General features: G+C 41.4%; 2 protein-coding genes across 5 annotated transcripts in view; one reads left to right on the top strand and one right to left on the bottom strand.

Annotated features, from left to right (window-relative positions):
- ECI2 (enoyl-CoA delta isomerase 2) overlaps positions 1-18,793 on the top strand; it is a 20,303-nt gene extending 1,510 nt beyond the window's left edge. For 2 of the 3 annotated variants that reach the window (XM_025382667.1, XM_025382669.1), the window contains exons 2-10: positions 399-551; positions 3,192-3,290; positions 3,499-3,687; positions 6,401-6,470; positions 8,094-8,196; positions 8,962-9,082; positions 15,228-15,317; positions 17,012-17,155; positions 18,458-18,793. In XM_025382667.1, coding sequence (XP_025238452.1) covers positions 444-551; positions 3,192-3,290; positions 3,499-3,687; positions 6,401-6,470; positions 8,094-8,196; positions 8,962-9,082; positions 15,228-15,317; positions 17,012-17,155; positions 18,458-18,613 — 1,080 coding nt within the window. In that variant the 5' untranslated portion in view covers positions 399-443 and the 3' untranslated portion in view covers positions 18,614-18,793. Of the gene's footprint in view, positions 1-388; positions 552-3,191; positions 3,291-3,498; positions 3,688-6,400; positions 6,471-8,093; positions 8,197-8,961; positions 9,083-15,227; positions 15,318-17,011; positions 17,156-18,457 lie in introns of all 3 variants that reach the window. The other variant, XM_025382666.1, reaches the window with a different exon arrangement.
- The window catches only part of C4H6orf201 (chromosome 4 C6orf201 homolog), a 50,565-nt gene continuing 35,040 nt past the window's right edge, over positions 3,269-18,793 (bottom strand). Inside the window, exons 3-5 of one of the 2 annotated variants that reach the window (XM_025382670.1) lie at positions 12,310-12,407; positions 3,698-3,918; positions 3,269-3,574 (exon numbers count right to left, since the gene is read on the bottom strand). In XM_025382670.1, coding sequence (XP_025238455.1) covers positions 3,878-3,918; positions 12,310-12,407 — 139 coding nt within the window. In that variant the 3' untranslated portion in view covers positions 3,269-3,574; positions 3,698-3,877. Of the gene's footprint in view, positions 3,575-3,697; positions 3,919-8,925; positions 9,355-12,309; positions 12,408-18,793 lie in introns of those variants that run through there. The other variant, XM_025382671.1, reaches the window with a different exon arrangement.

The following is an 18,793-nucleotide window of genomic DNA, read 5'->3' as shown; positions in this document are numbered from 1 at the left end:
GACTTTGGGACACGTTACAAAATTCTGTGCACTTTAGCTTTTTGGTCTCTGGCTGTTCACTGTCTTGCATGCGCTTCACTTCTTGCCTTTGGCAAAATTTACATGGTATTCCTGTTCTGGCTGTTTTTATCTTAAATTGCTTACAAATACTTCCCTGGATGGTTATTTACTTTTCCATTTATTTAAAGTTAGTACTGTTAGCTTCCGTATTGAGTTGCTATCTTGGAATCCTTACAGCCAATTATTTGCAGCCAGTTTGCAGAGGCAAGTATAAAGAAAATATGGACAAACATAGCATTTTAGTATGTATGGGTTGGGAACAATTAGAAATCAGGCTGCAGAAATGTGAGGGTTGGGAACATATAGAAATCAGTCTGCCTAATTGTAGTTCTCTGCAGGTCATTAGTTTCCCAGTAGTTCAGCTGCACCTGAATAGAACAGCAATGAGAGCCAGTCAGAAGGACTTTGAAAATGCAATGAATCAAGTGAAACTCTTGAAGAAGGATCCAGGAAATGAAGTGAAGCTAAAACTCTACTCACTGTATAAGCAGGTAAATGCCTACGGTCTGACATTTAAATAATTTTAGGCAAATGACTCCTTAAGTAGATAAACTGTGTGTTTACTAAAATGTAGCCTTAATATTTTGGGTTTGTCTTGCTCCCTCTTAAGTGTGTGTGTATGTGTGTGTGTATATATATATATGTATGTATATGCGCGCAAGTTTTTTAATATTAGACCTTGAAATATTATCAAGGCACAAAGTGCCTCAGTGTCATGCCAGAGTAAAAGAGACTTACAAGATATAATATTCACATTTGTAGACCTTATTTAGCTCTTGATTAGAATAAATCAATTGAAAAAGGTATTTTTAAGATAATTGGGGAAGTTTTGAATAAGGTCAGAGTGTTAGAAGATACCTAGAAATCATTGTTAATGGTGTCAAGGTTATATAAGAAAATGTTGATATTTTTAAGAAGTGCATACTAAAGGATATAGGGGTGAAACAATGGATAGTTGAAGTTCTCTAAGCAAAAAAAGAAAGAAAAGGATAGATGAGGCCAGGCATGGTGGCTCACTTCTGTAATCCCAGCACTTTGGGAGGCTGAGGCGGGCAGATCCCTTAAGGTCAGGAGTTTGAGACCAGCCTGGCCAACATGGTTAAACCTCGTCTCTACTAAAAATACAAAAATTAGCTGGACATAGTGGCGTGCACCTGTAATCCCAGCTACTTGGGAAGCTGAGGCAGGAGAATCGCTTGAATCAGGTTGCAGTGAGCCAAGATTGCGCCACTACACTCCAGCCTGAGTGACAGAGCAAAACTCTGTCAAAAAAAGAAAAAAAGAAAAGAGAGAGAGAGAGATGAAACAAGTAAGGCAATTTGATCGTCGTTGAACCTGGATGATGGGTATTGGGAATTCATTATCGTATTCTACTTTGGTATGTTTGGAAATGTTTATAACAAAATTTAAAACCTAAAGCTTTGAAGTTTCAATGCCAAAGACTTCCCCGACGTGTCTGCCTCTCTGGGCTCCTGTGTTATCTGTTTTTCTGTGCTGTGATGGGTATGAGCTTCTCTTTCATATGGGTGTGTATAGTAAAAAATTTAACGTTGTCCCAAAGGACGTGTGGCTTTGTCCTCAGCTTCTGGGAAGTGAATCTCTAAAGCCTGACAGGAGTGTCTTTATTTGCCTGGATTGTCTTAACAATGTGATTTAGGGTGGGGCTTCAGGTTATACGGTCAGGCACAGGTGATGGAGCCCCACTGAAAACTCTGGACACTGAGACTGGATGAGCTGAGCGTCTCTGGTTGGCAGGACTCCCTGTCACATCAGTTCGGGGAGAGGTGCCCTGTCCTGACTCCATGGGGAAAGGACAGTGGAAACTCCACGTTTGCTACTGCCCCAATCCTCCATCCCTTGGATGATTCTCATCTCTGTCCTTTCCCTTAATAAACTACTAACTGTGCGTTTAACAACTTGCAGTGAGTTCTGGGTGTCTTTCTAGTAAATTATTCCACTTGAGGGTGGTCTTGGGCGCCCTCCAGCCTTGCAGTCGGTGGTAGCATTGAGGACAGTCAGGAGACAAGGGCAAGCCCTTACGCTGTGGGCTGTGTTCCCTCTAACTTCTAGGTTGGCTAACTCTTGCCAGATGACACTATCTCTATCTAAAGAAATTCATAGCCTCCTTTACTGCCTTTTTCTTTTTCTTTTTTTGAGACAGTTTTGCTTTGTCACCCAGGGTGGAGTGCAGTGGCACCATCTCAGCTCACTGCAACCTCCACCTCTCAGGTTCAAGCAATCCTCCTGCCTCAGCCTCCCGAGTAGCTGGAATTACAGGAACTCACCACCATGCCTGGCTAATTTTTGTATTTTTAGTAGAGATGGGGTTTCACCATATTGGTCAGGCTGGTCTCGAACTCCTGACCTCAGGTGATCCACCCACCTCCGCCTCCCAAAGTGTTGGGATTACAGGTGTGAGCCTCCCGGCCTGTTTTCCAAAGACTCTTTCTTCTTTCCTCTTTTAGCTAACTGTATTATAAAATTTTAAAATTTTAAGTGGAATTTTAAATTGCCATTTCTGAAAAGTAGCTGAATGGGATATAATTATTCATCTCAAAATACTCACTCCATCTAGCCTCAAAAATAAAATTTAATTCCTTTTTGCATTTTACTTACATGTTTTTCAGTTAAGTTTCCTAAGAATCAGTGGCTCTGACAGCCCCACCCTAGCCCCTCAGCTGCAGTTTCGTTGCCCAGGTACCAAAAGTCCACCACTGAATTCGTGGTGTCTTTTTGTACCTTTAGATGGGCTTTTGGAATATGCTGTCGGTTTCCAAATATTTGTTGACTAGTTCCTTTTAAAGATTGTTTGCTTGAATATTTTGATTGTTTGTGGAAAATATGATTACCAATATAAAACTAATGAATCATTAGATTTTTTTAGAAAGTACTTCCCCAAAACCTTTATTTTCATAGACAGGCAGTTATTTATTTCCAGTCTTTTGTCTGTTGTTTGTGCATTTTTGGCAATAACACCAAAAAGACTGGAGGGGAGAATTCAGATCAATTTACATACCCTGTGAAAGGATTTAGGGGAGGCATTCATGCGCCTGTGGATTTTATGGGTCTTAAATATTTAGGGGTCCAGTTCACATGGTCACTTGACTATATTGCCCCTCTCCTTTTCACAGGCCACTGAAGGACCTTGTAACATGCCCAAACCAGGTGTATTTGACTTGATCAACAAGGCCAAATGGGATGCATGGAATGCCCTTGGCAACCTGCCCAAGGTGAATTTACTAGTTACTCTGCTTTTATTTGCTGTCATTCTAAAGAAGTTTGGTGCTTCTCATTAAGCCATTATAAATGGAGCCTTCAAGATCTTGATGTGCTTCTATTCTTTCTTCATTGCAAGGTGCTAGTTATTAGTCTAGTAACTTTCTCAACGTGCTTATTCATTTGACCATGGGCTGAGGCTGTTTGTCATCTTCCATTCAGGAAACTGCCAGGCAGAACTATGTGGATTTGGTGTCCAGTTTGAGTTCTTCATTGGAATCCTCTAGTCAGGTGGAGCCTGGAACAGACCGGAAATCAACTGGGTATGAAACTCTGATGGTGACCTCCGAAGATGGCATCACAAAGATCATGTTAAACCGGCCCACAAAGAAAAATGCCCTGAACGTGGAGGTAATGTTACCTGCCCTCGGAGTTTGTCCTGTTTTTCTTTTCTTCTTCTATGTGTTTCACACAAAAGCTGTAGAGTTTCAGCATCATTCCTATTTTATGGTATGTCTTGTTTGATTTGTGCAGGAAGGTTGGTAATTGTGGCTACTTCATACGACAGAGTCGAGTGTTCATTGTTTAGAGTTTGTGAACTTCAGGTAGGTTCTGATATACCCAAAAGGCACCGTGATTTTCCTAATGATGGAAGCACAAATAAATTAATATAAATGAAACATGTTGCTGTGAGAGAATTCGCATAGAAGCCATCTATGTTGGTGTAGACTGCTCCCAGAAGTATCTTCATGTCACTTAGACGTGAAAGTCAGTCTTTCTGCTTGCATGGGGGCTTCATTTTTTACAAGTATAGGGAGAAAGGAGAGAAGGACTTTATCTTAAATCATTACCCAACTCGGCTTTAAAGTAGCTGCTTCACTCGGCAACTTCAGTCTTTGAATCTCTCATTGAACTAGAATGATAATAAAATAACCACTTTAGCCCCTTCTCCTTGAAAAAAATTATAGGGAATTAATTGGATGCTTGGTGCTCCATTGGGACTAAAATTTGAGAGGACTATAGCTGTTGGGTCAGTAACCTCCATTGTGGCAGAAAGAGCATACTCACTTTAAAATCATCTTCAGCATTTCCTGAAGTGGGATATATGTCATTCAACTCATAAAGCATTTAATGCTCAAACTTTATTTCCACTTTGCCCTGACTCATTTCTCTACAGCTATGGTAATAACAGCTACTCTGTACAGAGTGCCTAATGAGTGCCAGCACTCTCTACACAGACGTTTATTTAATCCTCACAAGGAGCCTACTGTTATCATTTCTTAATAATAAGATAATTAGATTAAGAAGTAACTTGCTCAAGTTCACATAACAAATAAGCAGCAAAACCTAAATTGAAACCCTGATAGCCAGTCGTGGTGGCTTACCCCTGTAATCCCAGCACTTTGGGAGGCCAAGGTGGGCAGATCATTTGAAGTCAAGAGTTCAAGACCAGCCTGGCCAACATGGTGAAACCCCATCTCTACTAAAAATACAAAAAATTAGTGCGCGCCTGTAGTCCCAGCTACTGGGGAAGCTGGGGCAGGAGAATCTCTTGAAGTGGGGAGGTGGTGGTTGAGCTGAGCTCACGCTATTGCACTCTAGCCTGGGCCTCACAGTGAGACTCCATCTCAAAAAAAAAAAAGAAGGCCGGGCGCGGTGGCTCAAGCCTGTAATCCCAGCACTTTGGGAGGCCGAGACGGGCGGATCACGAGGTCAGGAGATCGAGACCATCCTGGCTGACACGGTGAAACCCCGTCTCTACTAAAAAATACAAAAACTTAGCCGGGCGAGGTGGCGGGCGCCTGTAGTCCCAGCTACTCAGGAGGCTGAGGCAGGAGAATGGCGTAAACCCGGGAGGTGGAGCTTGCAGTGAGCTGAGATCCGGCCACTGCACTCCAGCCTGGGCGACAGAGCGGGACTCCGTCTCAAAAAAAAAAAAAAAAAAAAAAAAAGAAACCCTGATAATCCGTCTTCTAATCCTGGTCTCACCAGTTGCCCTGCTGTGTTGTGTTATAACTATAATAATGATGGAGTGAGTTCCTTATCACTTCCCTCAGGAGAAATGCTCAGATGCTTATTTATGTACAGTCATCCCTTGGTATCTGATGGGGATTGGTTCCAGGACCTCCTTATGGACACCAAAATCCGCGGAACCTGTAGTCCCCCATAAAAAGGCGTAATATTTGCATATAACCTCTATATACACTTTCATGTACTTTGAATCATCTCTAGAGTACTTATAATACTGCATACAATGTAAATGCTCTATTAAAATAGTTGTTATACCTTATTGTTTAGGGACTAATGATAAGAGAAGAAGTCTGTACATGTTCAGTATAGACACAGAATTGTTTTCTAGATATTTTTGATCTGTGATTGGTTGAATCTATGGATGTGGAACCCGTGGATACAGAGGGCCAGCTGTTTTATGTGAAGTCCATGTTTCTTTTGCAGTGTATTTGTATCTATAAGTATCAGGCCTCTTCATTCTTTCCCACACTGAAATCTCATCTAAGGTTGAAATTGCACCTGTTTTAAATGCATTAAAAGCTATGTAGTTGCATGTCCAAGATTTTCAGAAATGTTGCTGATTTAAAATTTTGAGGCCCCTTCCTTGAATACCATTACAGTGTCTTGAAAATTCCAGCCAGACACTTCCCAGACTGCCAGGGGCTTCCTTGAGGTCACAACAGAGACGTTGCTTTGTAGAAAGTTTTCTCTGACCACCTCTCTCTCTGCCCTCTCTAGATAGGCCTCAGCACCTCCTCTGAGTTCCCTGCTGCTTCAGGCTTTGCACCCCCCTCCTCATTTCAATATGATAGTCCTCTGTTAATTCCAAAAGCTCAAGGACTATTTCTTTCTTGTTTCCTTTTGGAAAAAAAGTGGCTTATAGCTGGCAGCTCCTACCATAGCACCAGGTACGTAATATGCACCGAGTAATTGTAAAAGGAATGAAAATTCTTTCAGGTGTATCGGTCCACCTTTTTTGGTTATAAAATACAGCCAAAATAAATGTTAGGCACTTTGCTGAGAGCAGGCTTCCAGCCTGACATTTAGTGCATCCATTGGTGGATGAGTCCTGTGTTCAGAGTTCTTTTCTTTTCCTTGTCTTCCCATTACACAGATGTACCATGAAATTATGCATGCACTTAAAGCCGCCAGCAAGGATGACTCAGCCATCACTGTTTTAACAGGTAAGAGATTTTCTCAGACATCCTAATTAAATTCCTATTTTGAGGGACGTCTTAATAGATAGGAAATTGAGTTAAAAAGCTCTGAGAGCCGGGGGCCGAGGCGGATGGCTCACAAGATCAGGAGTTCGAGACCAGCCCGACTAACATGGTGAAACCCCATCTCTGCTAAAAATACAAAAATTAGCCAAGCGTGATGGCACGCACCTGCAATCCCAGCTACTGAGGAGGCTGAGGCAGGAGAATCACTTGAACCCGGAAGGTGGAGGTTGCAGTGAGCTGAGATCGTGAACCACTTTTTTTTCAAAAGGGAACAAGAAAGAAATAGTCCTGGAGCTTTTGGAATTAACAGAGGACTATCATGTTCAAAAGAGGAGGAGGGTAGAAAGTACGAAGCAGAAGGGAACTCAGAGGAGGTGCTGAGGCTTATCTAGTGTGGGCAGAGTAGGAGGTGGTCAGAGTACTGCACTCCAGCCTGGGCGACAGAGCAAGACTCTGTCTCAAAAAATAAATAAATAATTAAAACTCTAAGTTCTTTTCTAGTACTGTCATACTCTGATTTATAAATATACAAAAAATATTTTTAAAAACCCACAGATACCCACTTCTTTGCAATTACCCAACATAAATTAAGACACATAATGTCCACAAAAAGACTTTACAGGCGCACTCATGGTAACCTGATTTATAACTGCCAAAACCAGAAAACAACTCAAATGTTCAAAAACACATGGATAAGTAAACAAATTGTTGACTGTTTGTACAATGGAGTACTCAGCAATCAAATAGAATAAATGATACAAGAATATGGATGCATCTTTAAAACGCAGTTCAGCAAAATAAAGACAGGAGTTTACAGATTTGTATGAGTCCATTTGTAGAAAGTTCTACAGTAGGCAGAAGTTCTTCTCTGTGGAAACTGAAGTCAGACAGTGATTGCCTTGGAGCAGGTGGGATGGTATGGCTAGAAAGGAGCCTACGGGAAACTTCTGGGGTGATGGAGATGTTCTGTATCTTGTTTTGGATGGTGATCTTGTGGGTATTTAAAAACATTAAAACAACTAAATGAACATTTAAGAACTGGTTGTTTTATTATATATTAATTATACTTTAATTAAACACACACACTCAGAAGCACACTTTCAATGGCTCTTAGAATAAAGGAAAAACTTCCTCATGGGATCTACAAAGCACCGTCAGGTCTATTCTGCCAGTGCACACCCTGCACCAGCTTCCCCCTGGCTTTCTCTGAGTCAGCTACAGTGGCTCTTATTTCATCTACACTGGGGATAACCTCTCCGAAGAGCCTTTGCACAGATCTCAATTCAGTTGTCCCTTCCTTAGGAAAGTTCTTTCCTGAACTCCCTGATTAGACCAACCCTCCTGGTACATACCCTCATTTCATGATGCACCTCTCCTCTGTTTCAACAGTGGCATTAGCTACATTTATCTGTGTGTTTTTATAGATCAGTGTCCAGTGTACTCACTAGTTTGTAAGTTAGGGCAGGAACCATCGCTGGTTCTCCAGTGTATTTCCCGTGCCTAACCATAGAGTTTTGCATGCAGTAGATACTGAAGAATTACAGGATGAATGAATGAGGGATCTGTTGATTTTCTTACTTATAGGAAATGGTGACTATTACAGTAGTGGGAATGACCTGACTAACTTCACTGATATTCCCCCTGGTGGAGTAGAGGAGAAAGCTAAAAATGGTGCCATCTTACTGAGGTAAGAGTAACTGACCTTCCTGTGATCCCAGAGCGCCCGTTCTTAGTCATCAAAGTGGTATTTAGTTGAGCAAAAGTGAAATATCTACTTCTCTGTGTCAGTGCAGTTAATTGTGACTTTGGACAAGCATATTTCTCTAAACTGCCTCCATCCATAGGTGGGCGTTCATTCTCTGTCTTTGACCTCTGTTACCTGTTCATCCTGCTGGTCTCATGAGATTTGACTGGAAAACATAAAAGTGAGCTATAGTTGTAAACAAAATTATCTTGCATTGAGGTAGAGGAATGTGGCAAATTCTCATCCAGCCAGCGGAATGGGCGATTTCCATGAATGCTGAAAGTAGGAGACTCGGAGGAGTCTTACAAAACACAGGAGGACGTCATGAAGCCTTTCCTCTTTTTTCCTGCCAAATCTGTCATTGCCACTTGCTGTGATATTGCAGCGTGTGCTCAGTCACCCAACCTCATCTCTAAGACTGCGGCCGGTTTACAGCCCTGAACTCGCTGTCCAGAATACAGGATTCAAACCAGGGCTGACCCGTAGGTCTCTCTGGTTGGTCTTCCATCCACTGCCATTCAAATGGATGCCCTGGATGAATCCGGTGCGGAAGATCAGGGAAGTGGCAGGACAGGGAGGCGCTGCCGGTGGTGGCAGTGGAAATACCCAGCCTGACAAAAGGTTTTATCTCAGAGTCAGACCGTCTTGCCCATGCTTCAGTCATGCTGCTTTGGCACATTTCATGATTTTGTGTTTCCATTTCTGTAGGGAATTTGTGGGCTGTTTTATAGATTTTCCTAAGCCTCTGATTGCACTGGTCAATGGTCCAGCTGTGGGCATCTCCGTCACCCTCCTTGGGTTATTCGATGCCGTGTATGCATCTGACAGGGTAAGTGAGCTCCCAGAAAGCAAGAGGTCAGGCAAGCAGCGCGAGACGGGAGCCTTTGAATCCTCCTTCAGCGTTGCCAGTCATAAGCAGGTTACATGTTGTTTGTGGTAGAATTAACTGAATTTAGATTTTTCCCAAAGCATTAGTCTAATTTGACTGATTTTATTTTTCCTTCATTATTAACTTGCGTTTTGTTGTAAACATTGTTCCAACTCTGATTGTTCTAGATTCTAATCAAGTTCCACAACAGGTATTCAAGTTTTCATGTTACTCTGAAATATTCAGGAGACACTTGAAAATTTGTTATGGGAGGGAGGAACAGCATCTTTGCAGGTTGTGCAAGGGATTATTTAATCCTTTTTACTGAGTAAATGGATTTAGAATTTTAGAATGAGAAGGAACTGTGAGCATTATCTACTCTCACTCCCTTTGCAGATAAGAAAACTGAAGCTCTGAGAAGTTCCTTGCCCAGAACACAATTCAGCCTTGTGTTCACCATTGCATTATATAGATTTTAGTTTTTAGTTTTACTATAGTAGTAATATATATGTCATAGTGGAAAATAAAATTTTGAAAGATATGAAAAAGTACCAAGAAAAGCTACAAGGTAAAAATCACTCCTTATTTTACCACCTAGAGATAACCAGTCCTAACATTTGGGTTATTAACTTATCTTGTTTAACCAGTCCCTGCCTGCTGGAACCCTAGGCTGTTTCCAATTTTTATCATTACAAGCACCTAATAATCACCGTTAGGGCATCAGATTGTTCCAGTGACTTATGCTTATGTGATGGTAAAATGTGCTGATTACAGCCTTCTAGGAAACATGGTTTTTACCACTGAAGAGATTTCTAGTTTTGTTCAGAGGTATTTTCCCCACTGATACACAGGACCATATAATAGCATCCTTAATTCTTTGAATTTTCTTTTGCTGGATTCCATTGAACCAGATTGGATGTATTGACAGACCTAATTCTTATGAATAATTTTCCTGCAAAAAACAGCAAATGAGATTCTAGGTGCCAGGCTGCCCAACCTTTGTAGGTAGAGGTTTCTGTTCAAAGGCAGAAATCAATGTCTTTGTTCACAGTCTTGTGTTAGATGACTGATTAGTCATCGACCTGCTTTTAACAGGGACTGGGTCAATAGTTCCTGACCTAAAATTGGGGATCTCTTTCTTTAATACTTGGAGGGCAAATATTGTATTTGAATCTTGTTCTGATTCTCCCACTGAATTGAAAATTACTTTCAATATACATCTTTTTTTTTTTTTTAAGAGATGGAAGTCTCAGTCTGTCACCCAAGCTGGAGTGCAGCGGCATGATCTTGGCTCACTGCAACCACCACCTACCGGCTTCAAGCGATTCTCCCACTCAGCCTCCTGAGCAGCTGGGATTACAGGTGCACACTGCCACACCCAGCTAATTTTTTTGTATTTTTAGTAGAGACAGGGTTTCACCGTGTTGGCCAGGCTGGTCTCGAACTCCTGACCTCAAGTGATTCGCCCGCCTTGGCCTCCCGAAGTGCTGGGAGTACAGGTGTGAACCACCGAGCCTGGCCTACGTCATCCTTTTAAAAATTTTGATGACTTCCATCTTATGATATAAATTATAATAAATGTTGAAATCAGAGAAGATATATACACAATATATATAAAACGTATCTAGTCTATATATTATAATGTATATTGCATATGTATATTAAATGTTAAAAAATTTGGCCAAAAGTAAAATTTATTTGTCAAATAGTATCTGCTGATAAAAGTTTACCCAATCTAATAAACCAAGCATCAATTTAAAATAAAGGAAATTGAGGTGGGCAGATCACCTGAGGTCAGGAGTTGAAGACCAGCCTGGCCAACATTGTGAAACACCATCTCTACTAAAAATACAAAAATTAGCAGGGCTTGGTGGCGGGTGTCTGTAAGCCCAGCTACATTGGAGGCTGAGGCAGGAGAATTGCTTAAACCCAGGAGGTGGAGGTTGCAGTGAGCCAAGATCGTACCACAGCATTCCAAGCTGGGTGACAGAGCGAGACTCCATCTCAAAAAAATATATAAGTAAAAAATAAATAAAATAATGGAAATATGCTAAAGGAAAAGGCTGTAGAAAAAATCATTTTATAGGATTTATCATTATTGGCTTCAAGAATAAATATATTAAATGATGGGTTAATATTTAACCCATATAACCAAAATATTAATTAGTACATTTTATCTATTTTGTACCGTGGGCAATCGTTACTAATGCCTATTAGCTCTGTCAGCAAATGATACATTTCCTGTATGAGTTAAGAAAAAGGTAGAAATCATAACAATGATAAATCTTTGAGTGGTCACTGTTTAGGCACTCTGTTACATGCATTGTATTTATTATAAGTATACGCATACATGCATACATATTCACATAATGTACAGAGCAGCCCTATGAAAGAAGGACTTGGCCGGGTGCAGTGGCTCACACCTGTAATCCCGGCACTTTAGGAGGCCAAGGCAAGTGGATCACCTGAGGTCGGGAGTTCAAGACCAGCCTGGCCAATGTGGTGAAACCCCATCTCTACTAAAAATACAAAAATTAGCCAGGCGTGGTGGTGGGCGCCTATAGTCCCAGCTACTTGGGAGGCTGAGGCAAGAGAATTGCTTCAACCCAGGAGGCAGAGGTGGCAGTGAACTAAGATCACATCACTGCACTCAAGGCTGGGCAACAGAGTGAGACCCTGTCTATAAAAACAAACATTCTCCTCCAGTGTGGCAAAAATAATTTTTACAATCTAGGCTGGGCATGGTGGCTGATGCCTGTAATCTCAGCATGTTGGGAGGCCAAGGCAGGTGTATCACTTGAGGTCAGGAGTTTGAGGCCAGCCTGGCCAACATGGTGAAGCCCCTAAAACTACAAAAATGAGCTGGGTGTCATGGCACATGCCTGTAATTCCAACTACTCAGGAGGCAGAAGCAGGAGAATCGCTTGAACCCGGGAGACAAGAGGTTGCGGTGAGCCGAGACTGTGCCACTGCACTCAAGGCTGGGCGACAGAGCGAGACTCCATCTCAAAAAAAGAAGGATTGGTTCCCATTTTACAAATGAGAAAACTGTGGCCCAGAGAGGGTAAGAAACCTTCCCAAAGTCACTAAGTAGTCTGATGCCAGAGCCTAAACCCTTAACTCCATCTTCTGCTCTCTTTCTGAAAATAAGCATTTTAAATGCTGCTTATTGGCAACTTTGCATGTACCTGTTTGTGTCCCTTTAGCTGTTGTTGGCAGTTTTCTCAGTTTCCTGCTTACATTCCTTAGGCTGTGTCTTCTGGGTACATTTTTTTGAATAAGTTTTCTTTTGGATAAAAAAAGAAGATACATGACATTAACAAACTTTTTAAAATATTTTGATTTTTTGATGATTTTTATTTATATGCTGCATAGCATACATTATAGATTTATATCTTCTAACAATTATGCATTAAAAATAACACCGTGTCTGGTTATAGGAAATGAAATCTAAATGTTCTTAGTATTGAAGTTAGATAAAATTTAGATACATATGGCCAAATTATGAAGTTAAATATGAAAATTTAGATAAATTTAGATATTCTTATCATCTAAATACATATTATAAATTTTAAATTAACATTCTTTCATAATTTACTCATCAAGAAACACAAAAATGTTTCTTAAATGTAAAAAAATGAAAAAAACTAAAAATGACTATATACTAAATAAGCAATATTGAATTAATTCCAGTAGTTAAAGCCAATCAAAAAACCACTGGGGCAAAATTAAGACAAATGACAGATTGAGGAAACAGTTTTTCAACTCATGTAACAAAAGCTGATCTCTCTACAGTATGTTTTAAAGTTTGTCTATAAAGCCAAAATAAAAATGGGCAATGGTGAGGAATGAATAGGTTAGACAAAATGAAATGTAAAGGGCTATTAAAACCATATGAGAGAAATCATTGAGTAAATGAAAAGATAAGCCACAGACCAAATGAAAAGATAAGCCACAGACCAGGAGAAAAGATTTGCCTGAAGCCACAGAGCAGGAAAAAAGATTTGCCTGATGCTCTAATAAAAGACTTGCAACCTGAATGTGTATCTTACAACTATATAATAAGAAAGTAAACAGCCTAACTTAAAAAATAGTGAACAAAATATCTTAACAGTTGCTTCACCAAAGAAAATATACATATGTCTAATAAGTACATGGTAAAAGACTTCATACCATTAATGGTTAGGGACATGTAAATTAAAACCACAGTGAGACCCCACTACACACCTACTAGCATGGTTAAAATGAAGAAGACTTTTAATAGCTAGGTTTGGTGAGGATGTAGAGCAGTTGGAACTTTCATACATTGCTGGTGGGAATGTCACATGGTACAACCACTCTAGAAAACAGTTTAACAGCTTCTAAGCTAAATATACATTTACCACACAGCCCAGCCATTCCACCACTTAGGTATTTACCTGTGATAATTGCAAACACTCAGTTTTCACCCAGTGACCTGTACACAAGTGTTCCTAACTACCTTTTTGTTAAAATTATCTGAACATTTTTATTTTTTAATTTCTTTTCAGTTTCATTGAGGTATAATTGACAAATAAGAATTGTACAGTCAGGTGCGGCATAACAACATTTCAGTCAATGACAAACTGCATGTAAAACGGTGGTCCCCTAAGATTGTAACACCATATTTTACTATACCTTTTTTTTTTTTTTCTCACTCTGTCACCCAGGCTGGAGTGCAGTGGCATGATCTCGGCTCGCTGCAGCCTCCTCCTCCCGGGTTCAAGCAATTCTTGTGCCTCAGCCTCCCGAGTAGCTGGGACTCGAGGTGCACACCACCACACCAGGCTAATTTTTGTATTTTTAGTAGAGATGGGGTTTCACTATGTTGGCCAGGCTGGTCTCGAACTCCTGACCTCAGGTGATTTGCCCACCTCCACCTCCCAAAGTGCTGGGATTACAGGGGTGAGCCACCACACCCGGCCTACCTTTTCTATGTTTGATATATTTAGATACACAAATGCCATTTGTTATAACTGCCTAGAGTATTAAGTATAATAACATGCTGTCCAAGTTGGTAGCCTGGAAGCAGCAGGCTGTACCACATAGCTAGGTATGCAGCAGGCTGTAGTGTCCAAGTATATGTAAATATACTCCGTGATGTTGGCACAATGACAAAATTGCCTAATTAGGCATTTCTCAGAACATATCCCCATTGTTAAGCAACACACGACTATGTATATTTAAGGTGTTCAACTTGTTTTTCATGGCAGCTTTCTTCATAGTAGCCTTTCATACATTGCTGGTGGCAATGTGAAATGGTACAACTATTTGAATACTAGAAACAACACCAGTGGCATTAACTGGTGAATGATAAACGTATTATTGTACCTCCATACAAAGGAATACTACTCAGCAATAGCAAGGAACAAACTACTTATACAACAGCGTGGTGACTCTCAGAAGTCAGACTCAAAAGGCTACAGAATGTAGGATTCCACTTACACAACATTCTGTAAAAGTCAGAACTGTGGGGAGAGAAAACAGATTAGCGGTTGCCTGTGGGTGGGAGGGAGGGACTGACTATAGAAGGGCCCCCGGAACCTTTCGGGGTGGTTGAAATGTTCCACATCTCAATAGCGGTGGTGGCTACATAAGTCTGTATTTGTTAAAACTCATCCAACTATACACTTTTAAATGGTGAATTGTGTGTGCATATTAACCACGTAATCTTAATTTTTAAATAAGTATTATTAAGTATTATGAAGTTATAAGCAAATCGTGATTTTGTAAAATAACACATGAAACCAGGCGCGGTGGCTTACACCTGTAATCCTAGCACTTTGGGAGGCCGAGGCGGGTGGATCACCTGAGGTCAGAAGTTTGAAACCAGCCTGGCCAACATGGCAAAACCCCTTCTCTACTAAAAATACAAAAATGAGCCAGGCATGGCAGCACATGCCTGTAATCCTAGCTACTTGGGAGGCTGAGGCAGGAGAATCGCTTGAACCTGAGGGGCAGAGGTTGCAGTGAGCCGAGATCACACCACTTCACTGCAGCCTGGGCAGAAGAGCGAAACTCTGTCTCAAAAAAAAAAAAAAAAATCACACATGGAAAGATGGTTTTCTTTTCTCTCCTGCCCCTGCAGGCAACATTTCATACACCATTTAGTCACCTCGGCCAAAGTCCAGAAGGATGCTCCTCTTACACTTTTCCGAAGATAATGAGCCCAGCCAAGGTAACTTTTGGAATGTTTAAAAATAAAATTGTATGGGTCTCTCCGTTCTTTCCCTTGCTAATGTGGACAAAAGAGAAGCTAATTATTTGCTCTTCAACTCTAAGAGTTTTACCAGTGGAGGAATCAGGCTATGGGAAGTATCTGCGATGCGGGAAAATTAGACATTCTCTCTGCAGCTCCTGGAACTGGGATCCTCTTTCAGCTGGCTGCTTAGTGCTAGCTGCATTGCTAATACCACACAGCTCCGCCTTGCAGCTGTGTGGTATTAGTCCCTTGAAGGACCAGGGCTGTGCCAGCCTCCCTTGGTCCCCTGAGTTTGGAGGCCACTCGGTTCCTTTATGGATGACCAGTGTCTCCTAAGGAGAAACATGATGATGTCTTCATTTTCAGAGTTATAGTAAGTACCAACAGATGGGAGGTTTTGGGGGCTCACTGCTGCCAGAGCCACTCCCAATCACAGCAGCCCCTCCCTCGGCCTGCCTCACAGGTGTATTCTCTCCCAGGCTGGTTAAGTGGCTGCTCAGGTCTTTCACTGTGTTTGCTTGTGGCCAGTGCCCTGTGGCATGACTTAAAGGGGATTGTGACAAGACTAGAAGCTGAGTTATAGGAAAAGGACTTGGCAAATATTCTTCAAGATCTCAAAGTGGGGCAGCAGGAATTGAGCTTGTTTTCAGTGCCTATTAGGATTTTGTTAAAAACTTGTATGTTTTTACTCTCATTAGGCTATCACAGACCCTGAATTGAACTTGGGAAGGGGGCAGAACTGACTCTACAAGTCTTAGAGTATTTAACTAATTAGAGCATTCTTTGGCCGGGTGCAGTGGCTCACACCTGTAATCCTAGCACTTTGGGAGGCCGAGGCTGGTGGATCACTTGAGATCAGGAGTTCAAGACCAGCCTGGCCAACATAGTGAAACCCCATCTCTACTAAAAATACAAAAATTAGCCGGGCATGGTGGTGGGCACCTGTAATCCCAGCTACTCAAGAGGCTGAGGCAGGAGAATCATTTGAACTCAGGAGGCGGAGGTTGCAGTGAGCTGAGATCGTGCCACTGCACTCCAGCCTGGGCAACAGAGTGAGATCCTGTCTCAAAAAAAAGAAGAGCATTCCTTTTCTGGAAAAGAAACTGCAAATGTAGAGAGGATATCCACTTAATGTCTTCAGTTTTTTCAGAAGCGTAACTGTAAGTCTTTACTTTCCTTCAGTCAAGTAGAACTAATTTGAGTACCAATGCAGGTAAAGAAAACTCTAAGAGCCAGATCACTGGGTAGAGTTTCCAGAGAATGGAATTTTGAAAGTTTCTAAAGGTTGACCCAATGACCGTGATTTTTCTTTCCTTTTTGCCTCTTTAAAACAATAGTTTATAGTATATAAAATGGAAAATCCACAGTTGCTGTGGGTTATAGAATCAAGCATCTGCTTCAGATCATTTCTGCCCTGGGTCCCCTGATCTTGCCCCTCCAACGACGACACACACAGAAGCAGCAGCCCTTACAGACCTTCCTGGGAGCCTGTCTCCGCACACAGTTTGCAAACCATTGCCTGCTGAGGTCATCAGCTTCTCCCTTACTGAGAAATACCAGCAACCTCAAAAGACCATGAGTAAATCTCTCTCAGCCTCCTGAAAGCAGTTAACGGAAGCCTTGTTTTATTAAGTTACTGTCTTAACCTTGCTTCTTGCTTTTCATTTCAGGCAACAGAGATGCTTGTTTTCGGAAAGAAGTTAACAGCAGGAGAAGCATGTGCTCAAGGACTTGTGACTGAAGTTTTCCCTGACAGCACTTTTCAGAAAGAAGTCTGGACCAGGCTGAAGGCATTTGCAAAGCTTCCCCCAAATGTTAGTATTTATGTTTTACTTCTAAGAACCTTGAAAATGATTTTCTAAGGGAAAAATGTATTTGCCTTCAGAGAATAAGTCATAAAAAACACAAGACACATCTTCAGTTACCTCTAAGCACATCGAAATTTGGGATTAAGAAATAACTGTAGTAATGTTGGAAATACAGTACTGATTTTTACAAAACTTATCAAATAGACCTTCCATTTCTGTGTGAGGACGGAGGGGCAATTCTGTATGGGGATTACTTGAGCAGGATGCTAGGCAGTATTTGCTGAGCACTTTTACTTTGGAATCCAGGTGAGAAGCGTGGATTAGCTACTTTAGGAGAGTCTTACTATGTAGCACTTTTGTTTTTATATGTGGTAGTGAGTGAGTGACTGCTTTTATATTCTTGCTATTCAAAATGTAGTCCTGGAACCAGATGCTTGAGCAGCTACCTGAGGCTTTTTGGAAATGTGTTATCACAGGTCTGCCCCACACCTACTGAAGTGATTTGTATGCACACTGAATTTCGAGAAGCCCTGTCTTATATTACACATGCAGCTTAAGATTTAACAGCATTAGGGCCAAGAACGGTGGCTCACGCCTGTAGTCTCAGTACTTTGGTAGGCAGAGAAGGGCAGATCACCTGAGGTCAGGAGTGCAAGAATAGCCTGACCAACATGGCAAAACCCCATCTCTATTAAAAAAAATATATATACAAAAATTAACCAGGCATGGTGGTGGGTGCCTGTAATCCCAGCTGCTGTGGATGCTGAGGCAGGGAGAATTGCTTGAACCAGCGAGGTGGAGGTTGCAGTGAGCCAAGATAGCACCACTGTACTCCAGCCTGGGCGACAGAGTGAGACTCTGTCTCAGAAAAAAAAAAAAAAAAAAAAGATTTAACAGGATTCATTAAATGAACATGGGAGAAACAAGAACCAGAATCATAGAATAATCCCACTCCTGTTAGATTAACTTTTTTTTTTTCTTTTTGAGACAGAGTCTCACTCTTGTCACCCAGGCTGGAGTGCAATGGTGCAGTCTCGGATCACTGCAACCTCCGCCTCCCGGGTTCAAGCGATTCTCTTGACTCAGCCTCCTGAGTAGCTGGGATCACAGGCATGTACCATCACAACCATCTAATTTTTGTTTTTTTAGTAGAGATGGGATTTCACCACGTTGGCCAGGCTGGCCTTGAACTCCTGACCTCAATTGATCTGCCCGCCTCGGCCTCCCAAAGTGCTGGGATGACAGGCATGAGCCACCACCTCAAGCCTAGATCAACTCTTCACCTTATTGTTGGTTTTGCTTTTCCAGGCCATGAGAATTTCAAAAGAGATAATCAGGAATAGAGAGAAAGAAAAACTACATGCTGTTAATGCTGAAGAATGTAGTGTCCTTCAGGGAAGATGGCTGTCAGATGAATGCATGAATGCGGTGGTGAACTTCTTATCCAGAAAATCAAAACTGTGATGACCACTACAGCGGAGTAAAGCATGTCCAAGGAAGGATGTGTTGTTACCTCTGATTTCTAGTACTTGAACTAAATAAGCTTCATTGTGCCTTTTGCAGTACTAAAATATCAGTGACAATGATGATATGTCACTACAGCCCTGATGAATAAAAATTTTGTAAAACAAGCTTAAGAATTCA

Source organism: Theropithecus gelada, chromosome 4 (assembly GCF_003255815.1).
Source record: "Theropithecus gelada isolate Dixy chromosome 4, Tgel_1.0, whole genome shotgun sequence".
NCBI classification, from domain to species: Eukaryota; Metazoa; Chordata; class Mammalia; order Primates; family Cercopithecidae; genus Theropithecus; species Theropithecus gelada.
Note: the sequence above shows the minus strand (reverse complement) of the source record. Positions and strands in the feature narration are given on the sequence as shown.